We start from the raw sequence: 25,849 nt of genomic DNA, 5'->3' as shown, positions 1-25,849 counted from the left end.
TTGGTCGTGGCAGCTTTCCTTTGTCAGCAGCAGGTGCAGGCATACCCTTACCTCGACAACTGGCTAATCCCAGAATGCACCAGAGAACAGGGGCAGTCCCAACTCCACTTGGTCACAGACACGTTTCTTCAACAGGGCTGCCTCCTCAACATGGCGAAGTCGACCCTAGAGCTGACCCAGAGAATAGAATTCATCGAGGCAGTTCTGGACTCCGTGCAGGCATGAGCCCTCCTGCTGGACGCTCATTTCCAGGATATAGTGGGCCTTATCCGGAGCCTTCAGAGCTTCCCGACCTCATCAGGATTATGGATCCTGTGAAGTTGCTATGGCAGATGCCTGCAACGATTCCACCTACCTGTAAGAGATCTGATTAAAATAAAAAACTATGTGCCTACAAAGGGCTCTGAATTCCTTTTTTCACATCCAACACCTAATTCATTTGGTGATCGATGCCATATATTCTACTGCGACCTTACAATTGAGAATTGACAACTACAAGGCACGTCTCTCTGAATTTACAGCCTTTATTCCAGATGTGAAACAAGAATATAAATCGCTCATCAAAGAAGGTCAACTCAAAACCAGAACATTACAAGCTGCCCTTCATGCAGCTGTGAAATCCATAGTAACTACAATTGTTATGAGACAAGCCTCCTGACTCCACCTGTCTGGATTCCCAAAGCTGGCACAGTTGACCGTGGAGGACTTATGAGTCCAACCCCCTCCATTTGCACAATGGAATAGATACTACAATCATCAGGGTCGGAAGTAGAAAACCTTGAGGAGACTGCAGTCTGCTCCCTCGAATACTACTTCTCAGCCATCAACTTCCAGACAACAAATTGGAGGCCTTGTTCAAGAACCTCATCTCTTTCAATACTGGAACCATTTACAACTTTCAAGACCTTTGACGGTTGCCTGACCCCATTTTACCCAATCTGTCAGAGTATTACAACAGACAGATGGGTATTAGAAATTTTCAAAACTGGTTACTCTTTCCCCTTTACCTCCAACTCCCCTACACAGACCCCTTCCCCATCTCTCTTCAGGGACCTCTCTCACAAGTGTCTACTACAGGAGGAGGTAATCCACCTCATGTCTCTTGAAGCAGGAAACCCGTACCATCCGAGTACAGAGGGGGAAGGGGTTCTATTCCCACTATTTTCTCACACCAAAAAAAAACAAACAGGAAGTTGGAGGCCTATCCTCGACCTACAGCGGCTCAACAAATTTGTGAAAACACAGTGATTCAAAATGGTCACACTAAGCACCATAATCCCAGTGTTAGAAAGAGGGTACTGGTTCTCAGCCCTTGATCCCCAGGACGCATATTTTCCTATATTCATCCAATCCCTCGCACTGCAAATTCCTGCTATTTGCAATAGGACAGGACCATTTCCAATACAAAGTGCTACCCTTTGGCCTTTCCAATCCGCCTTGAGTATTTTCAAAGGTACTAGCCATAGTAGCTGCCTATTTACAGAGAGGGAATCATGATTTTTCCCTACCTGAATGACCGTCTGTTGAAAGCACCAACAAGAGAGGCAGCCATAAAGTCCACCGTATGCGCAATAACTCTGTTTACCAGGTTAGGCCTTCAGATAAACATGCAAAAATCCACATTGCCTCTGTGTGGAAGCTATGTGCCTTTGGCAATGGTGAATCAAGTACAATGTCCATATTACAGCTTTATACCTATCTGGCTGCTTGAATACCATGGCAGATACCCTAAGTAGAAAGTTTTATCAGGACCACAGGTGGGAGCTGAACATATCAGTAATCCTAGACTTTTTCCATAAATGGGTTTTTTTAATGATAGATCTTTTTGCAACTGCACAAAACACCAAATGCCCCCAGTTCTGCTCCAGAGTCGTACTTGTTACGCACTCTCTGGGCGATGCCTTCCTCATCAACTAGAATACTCCTCTACTATACGCCTTCCCTCCTCCTAGCCCACGTGCTTCACAAGATCAAATGAGAGAGATGCAGAGTGATCCCAGTAGCCCCCACATGGTCATGACAAACATGGTACCCTGACCTTCTCCACATGGCGGTCTGCCCACCATGCACACTGCCGCTTATACCTTGGCTGCTATTGCAGGAGGCAGGTCACATCATGCATCCGGATCCTCAAAGATTCTATCTCAAAGCTTGGTTACTGCATGGCTCTCAGAGTCTGAAATGACATGTTCCACTGACGTACAAAACATCATCTTAAACAGTTGTAGGACAACTACCCGACTCACATACATACATAAGTGGAGATGATTCGACTCATGGTGCCGACACAGACTGCACCTCTCTCAGCCCCTTTATCTCTCATTCTAGACGACTTGTTGGAACTCAAACAGACAAGCATCTCCATGAGTTCCATATGTGTGCATCTATCAGCCATCACGGCATTCCATCATAAAGTAGATGGATTCTCTACTTGTACGTATTCACTCACTAAATGCTTTCTAAAGAGCCTCTCCAGTTCCTATTTGGCAGTTCAGAATCCTACCCCACCATGGCACCTCAACTGAGTCCTCCACGCCCTCACTGGCCCTCTCTTTGAGCCCATGGCTACAAGCTCCTTGATACATCTTTTGATGAAGGTTGCATTCCTAGTGACCATTACATCCACCAGAAGGGTGGGAGAACTGGCAGCTCTCATGGCTGACCCACCTCAGATCATATCCCAAGTTCCTACGTAAAGTTGTCTCATCCTTTCACTTCAACCAACCTATTCACTGACATTTTTTCCTAAACCACACGTGAACAAACAGTCCAGATTACACTCCTTGGATGTCAGCAGGCCAATAATGGAACAAAATCTTTTCATAAGTCTCTGAAACTGTTCATTTCAGTCACCGAATGATCAAAAGCTAACGCCATTTCCAAACAACGTCTATCCAAATGGATATCAGACTGCATAAAACTCTGTTACCTCCTGCATGAATGACAGCTGCCTATGGGGATCTGCACACATTCTACCAGAGACCTATCAGCCTCCATAGCATTTCTTAATAATGTTCCCATCATAGAAATCTGTAGGGCTGCAACCTGGGCCTCTCCACACGCATTTAGCCAGCATGCATCTTCCGACACTCTGTTCGGACATGTTGTATTGTCATCTTCTATGACTTCAACTCCGAAGCTCCCTCTTTCCACCGGAGGACACTGCTCCGAAGTCACCTAAAGTAGAGCACCCACAGGGACATCACTTGAAGAAGAAGAGAACATTACTCACCTCGTGCAATAACGGAGGTTCTTCGAGATGTGTGTCCCTCTGGGTGTTCCACTACACTTCCTCCTCCCGTCTGCTTTGGAGTTTTATTACTTTACTTTGCAGTAGAGAAGGAGCAGAGTGGTGGTTGGTGTCACAGTGCCAGTTAAATGCCTGAAGTGGCACAAGAGAGGGACCACATGACCCAACTGCGCACTGCTATCTTAAATCTCCGGCCGTGGGTGCAGGGGCGCACCAACACCTAAAGTGGAGCACCCACAGGGATATACATCTTGAAGAAACTCCATTACTGCACGAGGTGAGTAACATTCTCATCCTTATTAACATGTTTTCTTATTGTCTCATATTGGCCGGCTGGCCAACCAGCAGTTCTCAGGGTCTCTGGGCATCTACTTAACAGCCACACCCATAAATCATCTTGAGCAATTGTGATAAATTATCCCAGAGGGACAAACTTGCTCTTTTTTTCCATTGTTGTCATAATGAGAACCTTACATCACAGCTGGTTAATTATAAAGTTCTAGATTCCAAGTACTGGTAACTACACTTATACTGAAGATATAGTCCTTAAAAAGGTCTGAAATAAATCTTCATCTGCTAGTTCCTGATAAGTAATGATACCAAAGGAATCACGAGTGCATCTTACTCCAAGTGATTGTTTCCAAATGTTTATTAATACTCCCTGGCAAATCTGATTAAAAAGTCTGATGAGTAGATAACAGGAACCAAATATGCCTGACAAAAACCATCTTGTATTTCTCTGCCATTTTTCTCATTCATTTCTTTCTTCCACCTCACTTTGACTACAGGTTTGGTCCTAAATCTACCACATCCTTCAGCTTAACTCTCATATCATAGTACATCAGGCTAGAAGAAGATCTGTGCTGGAAGCATGCAAAATCTTAAATAAATTTATTGAATGTTTGCCAAAATAAATGTTTTCACAACTAAACCAGTAGTGACACCTTCTGTTCTAGCCCCTGTTTTTCCATCATTCACATGTTTCCAAAACGTTTGCCCATGGACTGATATTTTCTAGCCTTGGCCTATATCCAAAGTTAATTAAGTCTGAGGGGGGAAATAAGTCAGCTACTTTCATGTGAATGGGAAATTTGAAAACATAGAAACAAACCCTACAGTTGTAAAAAGATTTCTAACACTAGCCTCAGTGAGATGTGCCTTTGACTATTTTGACAAACATTGATTTTAATTTGGCTGAATAATGACCTTTTATGCAGAGTGCATTGAATAAGGCAAGGCTTCTTCACACCCCTGTATCATTCACAGCACAAGTGCATTTTTAAAATGAGGTGAAGGAGTGTTTCCTCATTCAGGGCACACATTACATAGTGTAACTCCCCCCACATGTCACCTTTGCTCTACTGACTAATTAGACAACAGACACACATTTCACAGACCAGGCTCCCCAGGCTGATAATATAATAACGAAAATTCTGAAATGAAATGCTTAATGCAATCCATTATACATACAGAAAAAGCTAATTATATATTCAGCAACATTACTGCCCAAAAAACACGAGCAAATCCCAAACAGATAATTTTTACATTTTAGGAATTGGGGAGGGGGTTTTATTTTTGTTTTTCAATAACATTATAAGGAAACTTTACTACTTTTAGTATAAAACATTTGCTCTATCCTGAAATAATCCTAATTCTTCTTATATTGATTTGTTTGTATCTTTTCGTTTGTAGTATCCTGACAAATCCACAATTACTGTTTTTTTTCTTGTATTGTTTATTATAGATGTACAGAATAGTCCAGACATATTTCAAGACTCTCTGGTTTGTAGAAGAACTTAGCAATATAGTACTTGTACATAAATGGCTATTAGCCAGGAAGGGTAAAGAATGGTGTCCCTAGCCTCTGTTCATCAGAGGATGGAGATGGATGGCAGGAGAGAGATCACTTGATCATTGCCTGTTAGCTTCACTCCCGCTGGGGCACCTGGCATTGGCCACTGTCGGTAGACAGATACTGGGCTAGATGGACCTTTGGTCTGATCTGGTACGGCCATTCTTATGTTCTTAGTTCCACTCTCCTGGTTTTTGGTTCATATAAGTTCAGTGGCAAATATTTGCCTTTCAGATTATGTAAGAGTATGAAGCACGAAACTTGAATATACTGTGACAAAGTTTCTCCTCTACTTTGGTGAGTCCTGCGCTTATTGACAGATTTGCTCACCTCAGTGATCTTCCCCACAGTCTCGGTCAACTTCTCCTGTGTCTGATCAGGAGTGGGGAGGTTTGGGGGGAACCCGGGCCCACCCTCTACTCTGGGTTTGAGCCCAGGGCCCTGTGGATTGCAGCTGTCTGTAGTGTCTCCTGTAACAGCTGCATGACAGCTACAACTCCCTGGGCTACTTCCTCATGGCCTCCTCCAAACACCTTCTTTATCCTCACCACAGGACCTTCCTCCTGGTGTCTGATAATGCTTGTACTCCTTAGTCCTCCAGCAGCACACCCTCTTGCTCCCAGCTCCTTGCACCTCTTGCTCCCAGGTCCTCACACGCACTTCCTCTCCTCTGGCTCCCCCTTGCCTGGCTGGAGTGAGCTCCTTTTTAAACCCAGCTGCCCTGATTAGCCTGCCTTGATTGGCTGCAGGTGATCTAATCAGTCTGTCTGCCTTAATTGGTTCTAACAGGTTCCTGATTACTCTAGTGCAGCCCCTGCTTTGGTCACTCAGGGAACAGAAAACTACTCATCCAGTGACCAGTATATTTGCCCTCTACCAGACTCCTGTACCCTACTGGCCTGGGTCTGTCACATATCCCTCCCCCCCTGCTCAACACCAAGGGGTTGGGCAGCTTGGGATGCCAAACAGTGCACACGTGACAAGCCATCGGCATTGCCGTGACAGCTCCCTGCTCTGTGTTGCACATGGAACTGGAAAGGTTGGAGGGATAAGAACCACTTGGTTACCCTTGTGTTCTTCTCCTTGTTCTGCTGCATCCATTGAAGAGGGGCATGGTCGGTCACGAGGACAAATCTGCACCCGAACAAGTAGTAGGGCAATGCTTCCATGGCCCATTTTACAGCGAGGCACTCTCTCTCCACCACTGCATATTTTTGTTCCCTCGGAAGGAGTTTCCTACTGAGGTAGAGAATCGAGTGTTCCTCCTCCCTGACCATCTGTGATAGAACAGCCCCCAACCCTACTTCCGATGCATCTGTCTGCAGGATAAATTCCTTGGTGAAATCGGGGCTATCAGTACAGCGTTACTGCAGAGGGCAGTCCTTAGGTCTGTGAATGCTTCCTCGGCTGCGTCAGACAATCTTACCAGATCAGGTCCACGGGCTTTTACTAGGTCTGTCAGGGGGCTTGTCCTTGTGGCAAAGTGGGGGATAAATCGTCAGTAATACCCCACTACACCTAGGAATGCCCGGACTTGTTTCTTGTGACGTGGTCGGGGCCAATTTTGGATGGCTTCCAACTTGTTCACTTGGGGTTTTACCAGACCTTTTCCCACAATGTAGTCAAGATATTTGGCCTCCGTAAACCCCACGGTGCACTTGGCAGGGTTTGCTGTAAGGCCAGCTCGCCTGAAAGTATCAAGGACTGCCTCCACCTTCTCTTGGTGAGTTTCCCAGTCTGGGGTATGAATGACCACATCGTCCAAGTAGGCAGAAGCATAACTGGTATGCAGGCGTATTAGCTTGTCCACGAGGCACTGGAATGTAGCTGGGGCCCCATGTAGTCCAAAAGGGAGGACAGTATATTGAAAAAGACCCTTTGGTGTAGAGAACGCAGTCTTTTTTCCTTTGCGTCTTCCGCAAGGGGAATCTGCCAGTACCCCTTTGTCAAGTCTAGGGTAGTCAAGTACCGGGCATTACCCAGACGGTCCACTAGCTCATCTATGTGAGGTATGGGGTATGCATCGACCTGGGATACTTCGTTTAGTCGCCAGAAGTCATTGCAAAACCTTGTGGTGCCATCAGGTTTGGGCACCAGCACGATTGGGCTGGACTACTGACTGTGGGATTCTTTGATGATCCCCAACTCCAGAATTTTTTTAACTTCTGCTTTTATTTCCTTCCTTTTGGCTGCTGGTACCCGATAGGGCCTCATTGTTGTTCTGGCCCCAGGGTTCGTGACAATGTGGTGATATGCCTCGGTTGTTCGACCCGATTTTGTCGAGAACACATCTTAGTTCCGGAAGATCATCTCAGACACCTCGTTCTTCTGGTCTGATGTTAAATTGGGAGACACTCTCACCTGTTTGGAAGGCTTGTTTTCCTGGGGTAGGTCTTTTTGGACAGTTATGCATGCCTCTTGTGCACACCAGGGTTTCAGAAGGTTGATGTGATAAATCTGTTCTTGTTTTCGGCATCCTGGCTGCCACACCTTGTAGGTTACTTCCCCCACGGGTTCAGCCACCTCATAGGGCCCCTGCCATTGGGCCAGAAACTTGCTTTCTGCTGTGGTACCAACACCATCACCCAATCCCCTGGTTGGAACTGTCGGACTTTTGCCTGGTGATTGTTATGGGTTCTCTGGGCCTCTTGTACGGGAACATTTGGAAAAGGCACAACAGAGGTGACCCGGGCTATCCGGTCTCGCATCTGTATTACATGTTCTATTATATTTCTCCCCTCATTGGGTTCCTCTTCCCAGATCTCTTTGGTGATATCTAGTGTGCCACGGGGGTGACACCTGTATAATAACTCGAAGGGGGAAAACCCAGTTGAGGCCTGAGGTACCTCCCGGATAGCGGACATAAGCTAGGGTAGTAGGGTGTCTCAGTCCTTCCCGTCCCCACTTACCACCTTCCGTATCATAGCCTTGAGGGTTCGGTTAAACCTTTCTACCAACCCATCAGTCTGCAGATGGTAGTCTGAAGTTCTCAGGGTATGTATATGAAGCAGCGTACAGAGGTCCTTCATTAGCTTTGACATAACTGGAGTTCCTTGGTCTGTTAATATCTCTTTTGATAGCCTCACTCGGGCAAAGATCCCCACCAGCTCTTTGGCTATCGTTTTAGAGGCTGTGTTCCACAGGGGGACGGCTTCTGGGTAGCGAGTAGCATAGTCCAAAACAACAAGTATTTATTGGTGGCCCCGAGCCGTCTTCTGCAGGGGTCCCACTAGGTCCATGGCTATTCGCTCAAAGGGGACTCTATGATGGGAAGGGGTACTAAAGGTGCTCTCAGGTGGGGATGGGGACTGTGCAGCTGACACTCCGGGCAGGACGCACAGTACCTCCTCGCTTCTTCATGTACTCCGGGCCAGAAGAACCGTCATAGGATTTGTGCCAGGGTCTTCTCTACCCCCAAATGCCCCCCAAAAAGATGACTAAGCGCAAGACTTAATACAGCGTTCTTGAGGTACTAGGATCTGCTGTACCTTCTGCCCCTGTACTGGTGCAACCCGGTGTAAGAGATTCTTCTTCATTATGAAGTAGAGTCCTGGTCCCTAGCTTTTCCCTTTCACTGGGACCCCATCTATTTCAGTCACCTCCTTCCTAATGTTGTCGTACCTTGGGTCTTCAGCCTGGTCTCGTCCAAAATTTCCTCTCCCGGGGCTAATCTGCCCAAGAACTAGGGGCCCAGTCTCTGTTGCCTCTACTGGTTCAGAAGCATTAGGGTCGGGGTCAGATTCAGATGCTTTTCCCGCCTGGGTGGCCTTTTCAGCTGCTCAGAGCTGCCTCCGTACAAGAGCAACCCTCTGGCTTTGAGTCAGTATTCGGGTTCCCAAGGCCTTAGCTGCCCTCCTTTCCCTTTTCGACTTTCTACCCTGTCTAGGTATGGAAAATAAATCTGGGTATATTTCAGAGAAGACTGGGAGTTGACAATCTACTGTGGATGCTCACTAATTTCAGGGTTCCCCTCTTTCTCCAATCCTCCTACTGGGAGTAAGTATCCAAACCCTGGGAAGTCTCTCCCTATGAGCACTGGGTATGGGAGTTTAGGGACTACACCTGCTGCTACCTCAGCAGTGTTCCCCTGAATCTCAATTTTTACTGGGATGGTGCGGTAATAACCAACTGTCCCATGGACACATGTTATCCCCGTACGCTTAGCCCGTAGCAGCTGACTACACTTCACGAGCTTCCCCGAGACAAGCGTGATAGCACTCCCCGAATCAACCAGTGCCATGGTCTCTAACCCATTTAGCTTTACTGGTCTGGTGTACATATGTGGGGTTAGTGAGACCCCCCACAAGGTGGATTAGGGAGCATGGGTCTGCCCAGTTCCCCAGGTTACGCTGCATAGGCTCCTCCGCATTGGGACACTGTGCAGCTATATGTCCCCACTCCCTGCAGGCATAACATCTGTATGAGGCCCTAGGCATTCCCCGGTCTCTTGGTTTGGGCAGTCTAACATCACGATCCTCTTCTCCCTCAGTGTTCCGACTCTTTGTGGCTTCTGGTGGACCTTCAGCCCCTCTCTTTTTCCACCTGTGATCTCCTGGTTGCCCAGTCACCCGAGCTCTAGGGCTTGGTGCTGCTAGTTTAACCCGGGGTGCCTCTTCCTTAACTGGTCGGGTCAGCTCCCTCGCTGTCCTTCGCCTCTCAACCAGTGCAACAACCTCGTCATAGGTGGAGGATTCGTTCTGGCTTACCCAGGTGCGAAGGTCTGGCGGTAGTCCCCTCATGTATCGGTTGATGACCAGAACCTCTAGTGTCTCTTCCGGACTCTGGGACTCCATTCGCAACCACTTTCGTGTGAGATGGATGAGGTCATACAATTGGGACCGCGGGGTTTTGTATTTCTGGTACCTCCACTTATGATACCGCTGGGCTCGCACTGTGGTCATTACCCCAGATCTGGCCAGGTTCTCTGCTTTCAGCTGGGGGTAATCTGCTGCAGCCTCTTCAGGCAGATCATAGTAGGCCTTCTGGGCCTCCCCACAAAGGAATGGGGCAAGGATGCCAGACCACTGATCTTGAGGCCAGGCCTCCCGTAGGGCTATCCTCTCAAAGGCCAGAAGGTATGCCTCTACATCATCCTCCCGTGTCATTTTCTCCAGCCAATGGCTGGCCCGTATGATCTGCGTCCTATCATGGCTGTGGTTCAGCTCTGTAAGGGTCTTTACCTGGTTTACCAGTTCCCGCAATATAGCTCAGTCTTGAGAAGCCTGGTGCATCAGCAGGCGATTAGTCTCTTGCTGCAGCCGCACTGCCTCCTGTTGGGCAACTGCCTGGACATGGGTAGCCTCCTGCTGGGCTGCCGTAGCTTGTATCAATGCCTGCACTAAGTCATCCATTGTGGTGAAATAAAAAAAACCCTCTATCTTTTTTTTTTAATCAGCCTCCTTCTTCTGCCACGCTGTGCACACCAAATCCCACCCCTGACACCAGTTGTGAGAAAGTTCCTCCTCTACCTTAGTGGGTCCTGCGCTTATTGGCAGATTTACTCACCTCAGTGATCTTCCCCACAGTCTCGGTCAACTTCACCTGTGTCTGATCAGGAGTGGAGAGGTTTGAGGGGAACCTGGGCCTGCCCTCTACTCCGGCTTCAGCCCAGGGCCCTGTGGATTGCAGCTGTCTATAGTGCCTCCTGTAACAGCTGCATGACAGCTACAACTCCCTGGGCTACTTCCCCATGGCCTCCTCCAAACACCTTCTTTATCCTCACTACAGGACCTTCCTCCTGGTGTCTGATAACGCTTGTACTCCTTAGTCCTCCAGCAGCACACCCTCTCACTCTCAGCTCCTTGCACCTCTTGCTCCCAGGTCCTCACACACACTTCCTCTCCTCTGGCTCCCCCTTGCCTGGCTGGAGTGAGCTCCTTTTTAAACCCCGGTGCCCTGATTAGCCTGCCTTGATTGGCTGCAGGTGTTCTAATCAGCCTGTCTGCCTTAATTGGTTATTACAGGTTCCTGATTACTCTAGTGCAGCCCCTACTCTGGTCACTCAGGGAACAGAAAACTACTCATCCAGTGACCAGTATATTTGCCCTCTACCAGACTCCTGTACCCTACTGGCCTGGGTCTGTCACAATACCCATAAGAGAGAATGGGGCAAGTACACTGATTTTTAATTTATTTTGTAAAGAAAAATCTCAGAGGTTTGAGCCACCATTTTGAGTACACCAATTCTTTCATACAAAATTACTGTATATACTCGATCATAAGCCGGTTCATTTATAAGCCAACCCGACCCCCCCAAGATGGATAAGTAAAAATGGAAAATTTTTATGACCCATTCATAAGCGACCCTATAATTCAGGGGTCAGCAAACTTTGGATCCCGGGCCATCAGGATAAGCCGCTGGTGGGCCAAGATGGATTGTTTACCTCGAGCGTCTGCAGGCACGGAAGTAAATCTAAGTAAACAAAGTGTCCTGGCATGCCAGCTGCTTACCCTGAAGGGCTAGGACAGCAACTAGTGGGGAAATTTTTTTTTGGACAGGGAGAGAAGCTCAGGGTCAGGGGAGTAACCCCTGTGACCACCCCCCACATGACCCCACCTCTAGCCTGGGCCCCCACACTCTCTCCATCCCATCCCTTCCCACCTTATCTGGGGAGGGCCAGGGGAGGATGTCTCTGACCTGACTGGAGCTGCTCTGGCAGGCTGGGCAGTGTGGCTGCAGCCTGCTCCGGTGGGCCAGACCAGGTGGCGTGGCCACAGCATGTTCCAGTGGGTTGGGCAGCACTACCGCAGTGTGTTCCGGGCAACGCAGCCACAACCTGCTCTGGGAGGTGGGGCTCAGCGGCACAGGTGCAGCCTACCAGCCCTGGAGCTGCAGCTGCTTTGGAGGCTGGGGGGAGAGCAGCATGGCCAGAAGCGGAGAGACTCTGGCCCTGCCTCTTCCCTTCTGTGTCTGCTGGCTGTGCTGCCTCTCCATGCTCCCTCTGTTGGGGGGAGGGGCTGTGTCCCACCTCTCCCTCTCTATACCCGTACATAAGCTGACCCCCTTCTCTGGTGCTTGCCTTTTTTTACTAAAAAAATTTGGCTTATGAATGAGTATATACATTATTTAGCTGGGTAAACAGTTCCATTCACAGACTCTAGGACAAATGTAACAAAACAGACGTATCTCAAGTTATTATTTCCTTTGTTTATTGTAGTGCCCATGATATGCTGAACACTTTCCAGATATGCAAGACAAGAAGGTCCCTGCCCCCAAGGAATGGATAATCTACGGATAGACAGAGAGGTCAGGAAAGGTCAATAACAAAAAGGAAATACTGTACAAATCAGCATGATCCACTGTAGGGAACACCATCTAAAAGCAGAGAGAGTAATGACCTTGCACACGTTTTGAGGGAAATTGAAGAATATATGAGGCCACATGAAATGATATGGAGGAGATTATTCAAGAAGATGACTGATGGGTAGGAAAGGGTAACATTGGTGGCAGTGTGGAAGGGGCAGGGTTTCAGGTGAAGCTGAACAAGGAAATACAAGTAGGAAGGAGCAGATTCATAGAGAATCTTGAAAGTGGTGGCTGTTGTTTAAATCTCATGCAATGGCAGGTGGAAACACAGTGGAGAGAGTCAGAGGGGAATGACAATCAAATCAACAGACCAGGAACATAAGAATGGCCGGACTGGGTCAGGAAGATGACTAGTAGTTCTAAGTTAATAAAAAAAAAAAGTGTTCAGTGAAAAAAAACTTGATGAATGCGTTAGGCTCAGAGTATTTTTAATATTTTTTCCAGTTATTTTTTGGCTTTTCTGAAGTGTCTGGGATGCACTTGATGTGCATTCATCTTAGGTACCCAATACATGTGACCTTAAAAAAATATTAGATTATTATTAAAAATGGCATAGTTTTAAAATAGTATTATTTTAAATACTTCATTCATTATCTGTAATGTAGTCGTGGCTTTTCCAGTGTGCAGTAGATCCATTGCTAAAATTGTGGATTGATTGTGAATTGTTATTTAAACATAACACAGAACATTTCCTCAGGTCAAATGATAATATTCAAGGGCCTGATCCTGTTTCTCATTTTTTATTTGATCAGTTTTCGCTAATGCAAAAAGGCCAGTTTGCTTCACTGGTGGTACTTACGTGATTAAAAATCCCTAATGCGAATATTTTCTAGGATCAAGCATGACGTTTATGTTTGCCTCATGCCACTCAAGCATGCATTCCTTGAGACAGAGGTAAAATTAGATTGTGGACAGACGTTGATGGGCTCTTCATAACGATTAAAATGCGCCCTTTGGCCAGGGTAAAAACTAGGATTTGGACACATTTTGATGCAATCCCTATACCTATCAAGATGTGCCCACTTCATACTGGAGGAAGGCACATTTTGATGGGTTCCCTATACCAGATGATAGACAATATTGAAATAAAGAGGAAGTCGTCATTTGAAGTTAATGTAATCCATAGTGCATGAGCTATTAACTATTCAGAACTGTGAAATAATTGACTATATACTTAAAACTCCCAAAAGATTAAAATATAATTTTATTAAAATGCTTAAAAGAAAAAATGCCTATGCTGCCTCTAGGGTATGAAGATTTGGTGTTAGGGCTCTGATCCAGTAAAGAATGTAAGTACAAGTTTGACTTTGTGATGATCAGTCCCAAGTAGGTGCAAAGCAGGGAAACTTAAACAGTGGGTCCACTCACATTCTTGAAACTAAGCACATGCATAACTGATTGCGGGACTGAGACTTAAAGAAGTTTCTTAGAGTTTACATTATGTTTCCTTGTGAAATACACTAGTGCATTAAAATATGCATTCAAAGTATCTGTATATAACATTTAGTGGAATTACAGAATGTCTTTAGATAAATAGGTTTCAGAGTTGCAGCTGTGTAAGAAATGAAATATATGATGTATACCCAGTTTAATTTAGAAAGCAAAATGTTAAACCATCATTTCAGAAACCTATCAGTAAGGGACATTGTGATCCTCTAAGGAAGAAGAAATTAACTTCCCTTTGCCTACCATAAGATGTAGTTTCTGGTGTTTTAGAAAGCTGTTGCTGTCACATTGTTTGCTGTCATTGCCACTGTTGATACTGCTAACACTACTCATATCACTGTTTCCCTACATTTGTTAAATGTAAAATATCTTTTGTTCTCGCACTGAGTTTTTTGTGAAATCAGAAACAGATTTTGCAAGGAATTCCTTCATTATTATTGATTTCAGCTACAAAAATGGTAAAATTCTACAATGGTGGCATATTTCTACATCAGTGAAATTTGCTAGCTACGAAGTGGTGAGCTTTTGCACTGAACTAAATTAGGTCTTGGTCCCTCCAGGTAGACTGAAGCATCCATGCAGAGCTCTAAGAATTCCACGTTTCTCTGTACAACAGTCCATAGGCATGAATTGCAATGTAGGATCAGGGCTTTAGTGAATATTCATAAAACTCTCATCCCTTTTAACGTGAAAAGGGAAAAGAGGTGATTTCAGAAAACTCCAGCTGTTGCAGACTTTCTGTTTTGTTCACCATTTTCCACAATGTTTTTTTTTGTTATCTTACTGACAACTGGTGTTCAAGTATATGTAGTTTTTCTTTCTCATATTCAACTTGTGTATGCACTGTTCTTAACTTGCTTAGGCCTTGATCCTTCAATTTAAAGTGCACAGGTTTGGCCTATAGAGTAACTTCTCCAGAAATGTAGAGATGCCACACTTCCCATGCAGTCTGGTGTATCTGTGAGGTACGTCCTGCTTGGGAGTAGGAACAAAGGAACCCAGGACAGGGCAGTCGTAGGTTACATCGAGAGGGTAGTGAGAAGTTTTGTTACCTTATTTCAGTGCATAGTTTCCATTCTTAATAAAAGGTTTATTTTAAAACCTGTGTGCTTGCGATAAGATACTACAGGTTTGAGTGCGGTAGCCACACAGAGCCCCACTGACTTGATTGTGCCTCTCCTGCTTCAGTGAAGCAGTCCACACGTTTGTTATCCATTGCAGGATTGGAGTCTTGATCACTATGACCTGTCTCCTGGCATTGTAAGAATATTATTCGTAAGGTCCTTTATTAAGCTTTCTGGAACAGGAATTGGAATATCGGGAGGGAGCTGTCCAGATAGCGTTGTGACATAATATCTTTCTCTTATCTTAAAATTCAAGGGTAAGAACTCAAAATTAAGCAGTCTGCAATACCATAATTTTTATGCACCAACACTAGCTCGAACTGGCTTTTTAACTGGGCTTCAGAAATATTAGCCAGGTATGTAAAATCAGCTAAAAGTGAATGAATATTTTTTGATCTAGTATATTACACATTTATGCCTCCATAGTTTAAGACAGGGGTTCCCAGACTGGGGGTCGGAACCCTTCAGGAGGTCGCGAGGTTATTACATGAGGGGTCGCAAGCTGTCAGCCTCCACCCCAAACCCCACTTTGCATCCAGCATTTATAATGGTGTTAAATATATAAAAATGTGTTTTTAATTTATAAGGGAGGTCACACTCAGAGGTTTGCTATATGAAAGGAGTCACCAGTACAAAAGTTTAAGAACCACTGGTTTAGGACATCAGACTCTTACTCTGACCTGTTTTGCCGTACTCTGTAACTTGCCAAGATTATGTAGCAAATAGTAAGATTAACCATAAAAATAATTATTTTAAGACTTTAAGACTTTTTTTCTTCCAAGGTTTTAGCAACTCTGTTAACATTTATACACATGAGTTTATTGAGACACTGATGAAATGGTGTATCTTGTATATATATCGAGAGCTTTTCTTAGTATTAGTTATTTTAAGTTTCAAAATCAAGAGCATATAATAATCTGTAAATTAGGAAAGAATGTTAATGTCTGGATTATAACATCTTACATATTTCCCTTAAAAATGTAACACAGGTGATGTTAGTGTCAACATTTTATCATTTACATAAAATGTATATAAAATATGATAAATAGATTGGCAAAATATGTATAAATAATACTAAAGATCTGTTTACAGCTTCAGAGTTAAAGATGAAATGGTACTTTTATTTTAATGTGCAAAAAACTTTCAAATATTATGCTAGTTTTGGTTTGTTTGTTTTAAATCTAACCAAATCTCCTTGTAGTATGCTTATCTGTCTTCTGGGTGACACTGTCTCTTGAGTTGGTATTTACTATTTATTTTACTCTTCTCTTTAGCTTCTGAATCGCAAAGACAAGACCACCTTTGAGAAGTTAGACTATTTAATGTCTAAGGAAGATAATTATAAGAGGACACGGGAGTACATCAGAAGCTTAAAGATGGTCCCTACTATTCCCTATTTAGGTAGGTGTGAAAACTGCCTTGTGGTATCTGTGGAAATATATTCAGTTTTGAATAAGCAGTCTGCTGTTTCTGACTGACAGATAGCCAACTGGAACTGGCGTACTTGAAGCAAACCACATATTGAACATGTGGTTCACTTAGTTTTTGTTCAGGAAAATTGAAGGTAGTGAAGGATTTTAAGGTGTTATAATGTCTAAGATCACTGTGAACTTGGAGAGCTTTCATCTTCACATTAAATCTGAAATCATAATTACATGAATGTTTAATGTGGATCATAGCTCTTTTTAATTTACAAGAGGATTGGATTTCAGGAATGTCTTAAATTGAAGTTTTTGTTAGAGAGACAAGATAGTGAGGTAATACAGGGAAACACCACTATAATGCACCCCGCAATAACGTGAATTCGGTTATAATGCAATTGTAAGGTGGCTCTGGCCGCTCCAGGCCAAAAAAAAAAAAAAAAAAGCGGCTGGAGCACCGCGGAAGCGCAAAAAAGGAAAAAACCGCCAGAGCGCTGCCGAAGTGCAAAAATAAATAAATAAATAAAGCGGCCGGAGTGCTGCAGAAGCACAAAAGAGAAAAAAAGAAAAAAGAAAAAAAATAGGCTGGAGTGCCTCCAAAGGGGGGAAAAAATGGAATGTGCCTTCCCCACTGCCTCTTCCCCCCCCAACCCACTTACCCTTTTGGTGAGAAGAGCCGTTCTCCTCCTCAGCTCCTCCTCACTCTTCCTCTGCCCCTTGCATGTCTCCCCTGCTCTCCCCAAGTGTTTCCCTCTCTCACTGCATGGCTAAGAGTCCCCGCTGCTGGAGTACTGTTATGGGCAGTTCGCAAATGAAAGTAGTTTTCTGCCCAAGAGAAATCAACCGGCTTGAAACTGACCAGCTTGAAATGGTAAACCTCGCTATACCGCAACCCCGCATTTAGCGTGATCGAATTTTTTGGACCCCAATCATCGTGTTATAGCGGGCTTTCACTGTATATTTTACTGGACCAACTTTTGTTACTGAAAGAGACAAGCTTTCAAGTTATTCAGAGCTCTTCAGGTCCGTAAAAGTTACTCCGAGCATTACAGCTAAATATAAGACGGAAAAGATTGTTTAGCAAAAGTAGTTTACCTTGAATGTCCCTTAGAATGTGTGTTAAGTGGCCCGTTAACACCCTGCAGTTAAAAAAAAAGGGGAGATTAGGGAGTGTGGCAGAGCTCCTTCTCTGCCTCAGTGGGTTCTGCGCTTCCTCTTTGCTGTGGGCTGGGGGATTTTGCTCTCCCTGGGAATTTACCCACACTCCCTGGGTTTACAGCCCCCACCTTATCTGGCAGGGGTTCCTCCCAGCCTCCCTGACAGGGGAGGGGGAGCAGAGCCTCTTAGCCTCTGGTGGCTTCTCCAGGCATAGTGGCAGCAGGCTAGGCACCCAGTTCAGTTTCTCCCATCTGACGGGATCTCTTCTCCCCAAACCTCTGGGGCCCAGAAGGGCTGTATGCCCTGTTGGGCAGGGTTTCCCCTGCTCTTCACCTCCATACCTGTGAGGTCTATCTCCTGCATTTGTCAGCATTTGCACCCAAGACCATGTTAACTTTTTTCACAGCCATATCACATTGGTGGCTCATAGTCATCCTGTGATCAACCAATATTCCAAGGTCCTTCTCCCCCTCTGTTACTTCCAACTGATGCGTCCCTACCTTATAACAAAAAAAAATCTTGTTATTAATCCCTAAATGCGTGACCTAGCACTTTTCACTATTAAATTTCATCCTGTTACTATTACTGCAGTTTACAAGGTCATCCAGATTGTCCTGTATGATATCCCGGTCCTTCTCTACTGGCAATAGCTCCCAGCTTTGTGTCATCTGAAAAGTTTATTAGCATACTCTCACTTTTTGTGCCAAGGTCACTAATAATTCACCATGTGGAACTGTATCAAACACCTTATTGGAATCGAGGTAAATTAGATCCACTGCATTTCCTTTGTCTAAAATTTTTTTTTACCCTCTCAAAGGAGGAGATCAGGTTGGTTTGGCACGATCTACTTTATCCTGTCCACCTTATAAGCCATTCATCCAGCCCATACTTCTTTAACTTGCTGGCAAGAATACTGTGGGAGACCGTATCAAAAGCTTTGCTAAAGTCAAGGAATAAATACTCGCTGCTCGCCCCTTGCCCCAAACCCTCCGGATCTCTTCATCGGGCCCCTGCCCAGTGATCCTTCTCCGCTCCCACTCCTTTGTACCCCGAGCTGGCTGCACGAGCTGGCTGGCTGCTGGTTTGTTTCTGAACTGCACCATGAAATCATCTCTACATACTCGTGCTCCATACTCTTCATTTCCCCGCCCTCATGTCCCACCTCCACACCAAGTGGCAGGACTTTCTACCAGCTGCAGAGGGTGAGGGACCCCAGTGGGCCAACCTGTATTCCACCTTGGTTCCACGGCCCTCCAGGGACATTAGAGGGTGGCGCCTCCATGGAGCCGTGAGCGCAGGCGTGTATCTGGTGTGGTTCACCCCATCTCCAAAGTCTACCCTTTTGCAGCCTCTCTTCCGGCTCCTCCAGAACCTCTTGTTGAGGTTCTGGCTGCACTTCTCCCCCACACCTTTTTATATATGCACACCCAATCCATGACCCCACCCAGTTGCGGGACCATCTCATCAACCTCCTCCTAGCCATGACCAAAGTGGCCATTTATAACACCATGGAGAGGAGGTTGGTTGGGGGGAGCCTGTGACTGTGGGGCCTGTTTTCATTCTTTCATCCATTCATGCATTTGAGCAGAGTTCCTTTGGGCGGCGTCCGCTGGCTCCTTGGATGCTTTCGAGGAGCAGTAGGTGCTGTTCGGTGTTCTCTGCTCGGTGTCCCCTTCTGGTTCCCTAGTTTTGGCCCTTTGACCCCCTCAGCTGTTCCTGTTTTTTTCTTCGTTGTCCCCCAACTTTAGTGGAGTTCTCGGCTCAGTAGCTCCTCCCCAGGCTGAGGGAGGGGCCTTTAGCGATGGGAAGGGCCTTTAGCCACTTCCCAGCACGCAATAGGATCACTCTCCTATAGCACTAGGTTGGCGCATGGAGCTCTCTATCCTTCGAATCTCCCAGCGCGTACTTCAGGAGGTAGAGGCAGCCTTATTGCCCACTTCTCGGTCTTACCTCAAACAGGTCTTGCGAGAGAGTGCTCACCTCTCAGCCCAGGCCCTCCAGATCTCTTCATTACGCTCCTGCCCTATGAGCCCTCTCGGCCCCCACCCCTTCGTACCGCAAGCTGCGACGGCTCCAGGCATCAGTGCTTCAAGCGCTCTGCTGGTCCCTGCGAGGGAGGCAGTCAGGCTGCCTTCGGCGGCTTGCCTGCGGGAGGTCTGCCAGTCCCGCGGATTCGGTGGCAATTCGGCGGTGGGTATGCTGAAGCTGCGGAACCAGCGGACCTCCTGCAGATGCGCTGCCAAATCTGCAGGACCAGGGACCTCCAGCAGGCAAGCCGCTGAAGGCAGCCTGCCTGCCGTGGTTGGGGCGGCAAAAAAGCTAGAGCCGCCCCGACCCCAATCCAGCTGCGTGATTTGCAGCAGATTCACTTCCGAACCATGCCATGGGACCACCTCTACATACTCGTGCGCCACACACTTTTTTTTTTTAAATTACCCTAATGTGGACATTCTGATGCTTTGGGATTTAACCTAGACCAGTAAGGGTTGTCACCACCTGCCCTGTAACTCTGGGTGCCTTCAGTGCTATGGTGCTGTGGCTCACAGACCTGGCACCAACAGCCAACTTATAAACATGCAAGTCACACCCTGGTTTTCACCACCCAGTTACTTTTTGCAGAGTGACCCCAGCACCTCCTGCCCAGTCCCAAATGTCCTCCAAACCATCTGCCAATGTGACAATCTGTTCAGGTTCCCAGAATTGTGAGTAACTGTGTTACCCCTTTCATTCTCACTAAGTGAGACTTTTGCTACTGCTAAGCTGTGTGTCAACTCCCTGACATCATAACTTATCTGCCTTGCCAGCAAATTCTTCAGGACTCTGCCAGTCCAAACCTTGCCTTGAAAGTAACAAACAGTAAACCACAACTATATAGTGCAGCTCATTAATTGAACTGTGATTTGACACTCACATTTCAATCATCAAACTGATAGTTTATTGTAAAAGTAAAATAATTTTATTTAACAAAAGGACATGGGGTTAAGTGACACCAAATATAAGGAATAAAGACAGAAATGGTTACAGGCAAACAAATGTGAAAATGTGCTTCCAAGATTAAAGAATAACAGGCAGATTGCAATCTTTGCTTAAACATATTTCTCACCTGTATTTAGTTTCCAGAGACTTCAGTCCCCTGAAATCAAGAGCTCTGGCCACTTGATCCCCTATGAAAACAGATAGCTTTCTGTTTCTGCTCATATTTCCCAAATTTCATTGACTCTGTTATAAGAGTCAGGAAGGCTTCCTGCTGTTCTTCCCTTCCTGTTGACTTCCCATCCCCCTACTGATTTGTATGTAAATAGGCCTCCATTGTTTTGATTCAGTAATGCTTAATTTATATTTCAGATGGGTAGATAGTTGCCTTCCTTCCTGACTGAGAGAAAATGTATTTCTTCCTGTGTTTGGTCTCAGATTTTAAAGTATAATATCACTGCTTATCCATAATTCCTCACATAGTGTTAATGCAGACATTTCACAATTATATTAATCACCAATGTGTTGCAGGCTTTCAGAAAAGAGTTTGCTTGATACAGTTTGATAATACAGTAATATTGTATATAATCCGTTGATTCAATTGCTTTATCATTAGAGGTTCAGAACCCCTGTTTTTATAGTCCAGTAAACCTTTGGAATGTACTCTTTGAAAAATAAGCCCAGACCAAGTTTCTCTCTCCTGTGGGGGTGTAGATACGCTGTTGTCTGCGCAGAGTTCATTGACCCTGGTCAAGAGGCAGAAAGTATCAGAGGGTAGCCGTGTTAGTCTGGATCTGTAAAAGCAGCAAAGAATCCTGTGCCACAGGATTCTTTGCTGCTTTTACAAGAGGCAGAAAGACTTCCTGGGGGTGCATTCTCCATCTCCATTGAGATTATATTCATCTTCCCCAGCTTGATCTCCTGATGGCTTTGTTTACCTTGCATGTAAATGTGTTTTATCTTTGGTCACACCTTGCCTAATTTACATCAGAGACTCATTCAAGCAGATGGAACCACATTCCTTTGTCTGGAACAGCCGTGGCTTCGGCCTTGCTTGCCAAATACATTTTTAAGAACATAATTCTAGCACTTATTTATAACACTTGGTATACACCCCATACATACACCACACAGTGATTTTTTGGGGGACCAGGATGTTACCAGTTTGTGTATGATGGATTACATGACATGTTTTAGATACTGTTTATAACAACAATGTGTTAGGTGTAGTGAGTATGTCTGGCCTGATACAAGCTGCTATCACAGAGTAGTGAGCACTAATGGGCTTCAAGTATCAGAGGGGTAGCCGTGTTAGTCTGGATCTGTAAAAGCAGCAGAGTCTTGTGGCACCTTACAGACTAACAGATGTTCACCCACAAAAGCTCATGCTCCAAAACGTCTGTTAGTCTATAAGGTGCCGCAAGACTCTTTGCTACTAATGGGTCTGTGATTCACAGACATCCAGCATGGAAATTTTCAGGTTAAATTATGGCAAAGTTGTAAGGTGCTGAAAACAGTGTGTTATAAAGGAATATAAGCACACTTAACAACAGATGACATTGCCAGCTTTACTTATTATAAGAAGACTTTGCACTTCTGTAGTGTCTTTGGCTGAAAGACCTCAAAGTGTGATTGCCTCATTTTATGATGAAGAAACTGAGGCACAAAAATTTGAAATTATTTACCAAAGGCCAGACAGAAAGTAGTGGCAGAATTAAAAGTAGGACTTAGCCTGATTCCCAGGCTTGTGCTTTAGCCACTTCCCCATCCTTTATATATTGTACGTTGACATGATTTCAGTTCCAACTGAACTTCAGAGTAGTGCTTTTGACCTTCTAACCACAGGAATTTAGGGGTGTAACAAACTATTATTCTAGCTGAGACTTAAGTTAGGTCTTTGAAGACATGGAGAGTTGTTAGTGGGAATGTTTCATTGAAATTATTTTATTTAAAGAAGAAAGTTTACTTAATTGCTATACAAGTAAATTTGTAGGAATGCATTTCTGTAATACATTTATCTCCTTTCTCCTGCCAGTTTTCTTCTTAGCTCTTTATATCTTCATCCTTCCCTCTTGATATCGGAGGGAAAAACAGCTTTAACTTTGAATTTCAGCCACTTCCCGCAGCTCCCATTGGCTGGGAACAGTGAACCGCAGCTACAGGGAGCTAAGGGTCTCCATGCCTTCAGATGCTCCAGATAAACAAAACAACAATGTTTAGATATTGAATTCAATGATTCCATAGAGTTTAAAATCATCAGATTTTGATGTAGACCCATTTATAAGCCGACTCTTGCTTTTTGATACGTCACTTTTTTATCAAAAATATTCAGCTTATGAACGCGTTTATATACGGTATCTTAAAAAGGAGGTTTGCAATTGGAATACTGACTTAACCTTGATTACCACTCTTGCTGCTTGTTCAATACTTAGTACTTGTGCATGCTGATCCCATGTTATTTCCCAGTACCAGACCTAATGGTACATTTGTTCTTTAGTGAATACATTATTGGTACTAGACTGAAGAACAAGGACAAAACAGGTACAATGTAGGCAGCAGCAAACTTCCCCATATATTTCTCTCCTACTAATGTGCCATATATGACTTGGAGGAGTTACTTTTAGTGGTAAAGGGAAAATTTATTCTCCATCTCAATTCAGTCTTTGGCCTCTTCTCTTAAGACTTCCAACCAGGGTAGCAAGTGGTAACAAACTCATTTTACATAGGCTGCTCAACAGGCCGTCAGCAGGTTATATATATGTGTTATCACTTTCTATCTCATTCTGGAAGCTTTAGTTAATGTTGAGTTGAGTTACGCACTTAAAGCAGGGATTTAGTATATTGGGAACAGAAGAAATCCTAACAGAGGTATAGGCTCATTACTTGATGGAGATTGTAGAATTCTGTTAATACTACAGAAGAAGGTGGAAGTGTTCAATAAATATTTTTGTTTTATGTTTGGAAAGAAACAGAATGATGTCCTTGTATTACATGAGTGTGATCTGTTGTCCAGTACGAGGTGTCAATTAATGATAATAGGGCAGTCATACAGAGTAATCTGGATTTCCTGATAAACTAGGCCCATTGAAATAAAATGTGTTTTAAGATAGCCAAAAGCAAGGTCATCCATCTATGAACAAAGAATGCAGGCTATACCTACAGAATGGGGGCGGGGGGGCTATATCCTGGAAAGCAGTGACTCTGAAAAGGATTTTAGGGGTCATAGTGGACAAGCAACTGAACGTTAGCTTCCAGAGCAATGCTATGTCAAAAAGAACTAATGTGATATAAATGGGATTGAGGAATAGGAGTAGGGAGGTGATTTTTATCTCTGTATACAGTGTTGAGGAGACTAATACTGGAATACTGTGTCCAGTTCTGGTGTCCACATTTTAAGAAGGATGTTGAACTATTGGATAGAGTGCAGAAAAGATCCATAAAAATTATTTGAGGGCTAGAGAAAATGCCACATAGTGAAACACTGAAAGAGCTCAATCTGTCTAATTTGTCAGAAAGAAGATTGTGAGGTGAGTTGATTGTGATGTATAAATATCTTCATAGGGAGAAATTACTGGATACTAAAGGGCTCTTTACTGTAGCTGAAAAAGGCATAACAAGAACCAATAGCTGAAAATTGAGACCAGACAAATTCAAATTAGAAATAAGGAACAACTGTTTAACAGTGAGAGTAATTAACCATTAGAACAACTAGCAAGGGAGGTGGTGGATTCTCCATCTCAGTATCTTCAAATCTAGACCAGTACCCTTTCCGGAAGATGTGCTTTAGTCAAACTTAAGTAACTGGCTTCAATACTGGGATAACTGGATGAAATTCTATGGCCTGTGTTATATAGGAAGTCAGACTAGATTATTTAATTTTCACTTCTGGTTTTAAAATTATGAAAAATACAGTGTACCCTCTCCAAATTTATATCACTTACTCTCTGAGTATAGAATACATTTTTCTCAGAATTAACACATAGAGTTGTTATTTATTTTAGGATTTACAGTTAATTAAAATGGGTCCTATAAGGAGTTTAGTACCCTGTGCTACAACTTTATTTTTGCCCCTAAGTATGTCAGTTACAGAATAACAGATTTCAAATTTCCCACATAGTTAATATGTATCAAAGTCACGTACAAGTGTTAGTTTGTTTAGAATTAGATAAAACTGATTTTTAAAGACACATTATCTCCCCCCCCCTTTTTCATTCATGGTGCCACAGAAGGACAGAGTTAAGGTTGGTTGCTTTAACTGTGCATTTCTTACCTTAATATGTTTGGATTTCTGTTAGGTTTAAGTTTAACCTTAACTTAATTTCCTGGGTTTATAACAATGGGTTTTGGGATAATTACAACATCCCTGTAATGTTGTTTACCCTAAATTACTGCAATGTACTGTCTATCTTAACACAGTTGTTGAGTGTGTGTGTGTGTGTGTGTGTGTAACTGGAAAGAAAAATTAAAACTTTACTTGAAGTTTTAAATGAGCACAGTCTAAGCAAGTAAAATAATAATCACAAGCACACTCTGTAAGATATTAAATGGATTTAGTCTTTTACATGTTTAAAACCACCATTTTAAACTATTTTTAAAACTTCGCCATAGAATTTTTTTCTTTTCAGACAGATCTTCCAAGTTAGAAAAATCTTGAGATCAGCAAGGCTGTGGTCTGGAGTGTTGGAAGCATTTAGCTGCAGGTTGGTCTGGGAAATAATTGCAGTCTTGTTTGAAAATTTATGGGTACTGTGGTTGGTCACTGAATTTTCCAATGTTCATTGAAGGTGGTCTTTTCATACTGTGTACCTTAGGGAAGACAAAGGTGTGTATGCGTGTGTGTGTGTGTGGGTGGGTGCTATTCTATTGTGTAGTATATGTTTCTCTTGTAGAGAAACTATCCAAAGGTTACCCCTATTTTCTTTGGATATAATAGTGGATATAACAGCCCTGAGTGATGACAGAAGAGTTTTATGGAAGGACTTCTTTGAAATGGACATTTAAGTACGCAAGTTAAAAATTGCTTTCTCCAGCAATTTGCTTTAATAATAGGGAGATAACCTTTTTTCTGGACACTGTTGGTAGTATTCAGCTGTTCAGCTCCTAGCATGCTGAGAATGTGTCAGGGTAGCCTTGCTTACCCTACTGTGAGAAAGATATAGTATGGTCTTTACCCATTTGTGTTAGTTGGCTTGGAGTGTATCAATTTTGTATATCCCTTGTGGCAATCTGCTTATTAGGGGGTGGTACCCAAAACAAAATCTATTTTTCTTTTTCATTAAACTCTACTTGGTTGATTTTATTTTATTTGTGGGGCTAAGA

At 44.1% G+C, this 25,849-nt stretch overlaps 1 protein-coding gene across 1 annotated transcript in view; it reads left to right on the top strand.

Moving 5' to 3' along the window:
• The window catches only part of RALGPS1 (Ral GEF with PH domain and SH3 binding motif 1), a 356,681-nt gene that overhangs the window by 115,380 nt on the left and 215,452 nt on the right, over positions 1 to 25,849 (top strand). The window contains exon 10 of the mRNA XM_050926720.1: positions 16,253 to 16,379. Coding sequence (XP_050782677.1) covers positions 16,253 to 16,379 — 127 coding nt within the window. The remainder of the gene's footprint in view (positions 1 to 16,252; positions 16,380 to 25,849) is intronic.

Source organism: Gopherus flavomarginatus, chromosome 17 (assembly GCF_025201925.1).
Source record: "Gopherus flavomarginatus isolate rGopFla2 chromosome 17, rGopFla2.mat.asm, whole genome shotgun sequence".
NCBI lineage: Eukaryota > Metazoa > Chordata > Testudines > Testudinidae > Gopherus > Gopherus flavomarginatus.
This window is presented reverse-complemented; position numbering and strand designations above follow the sequence as displayed.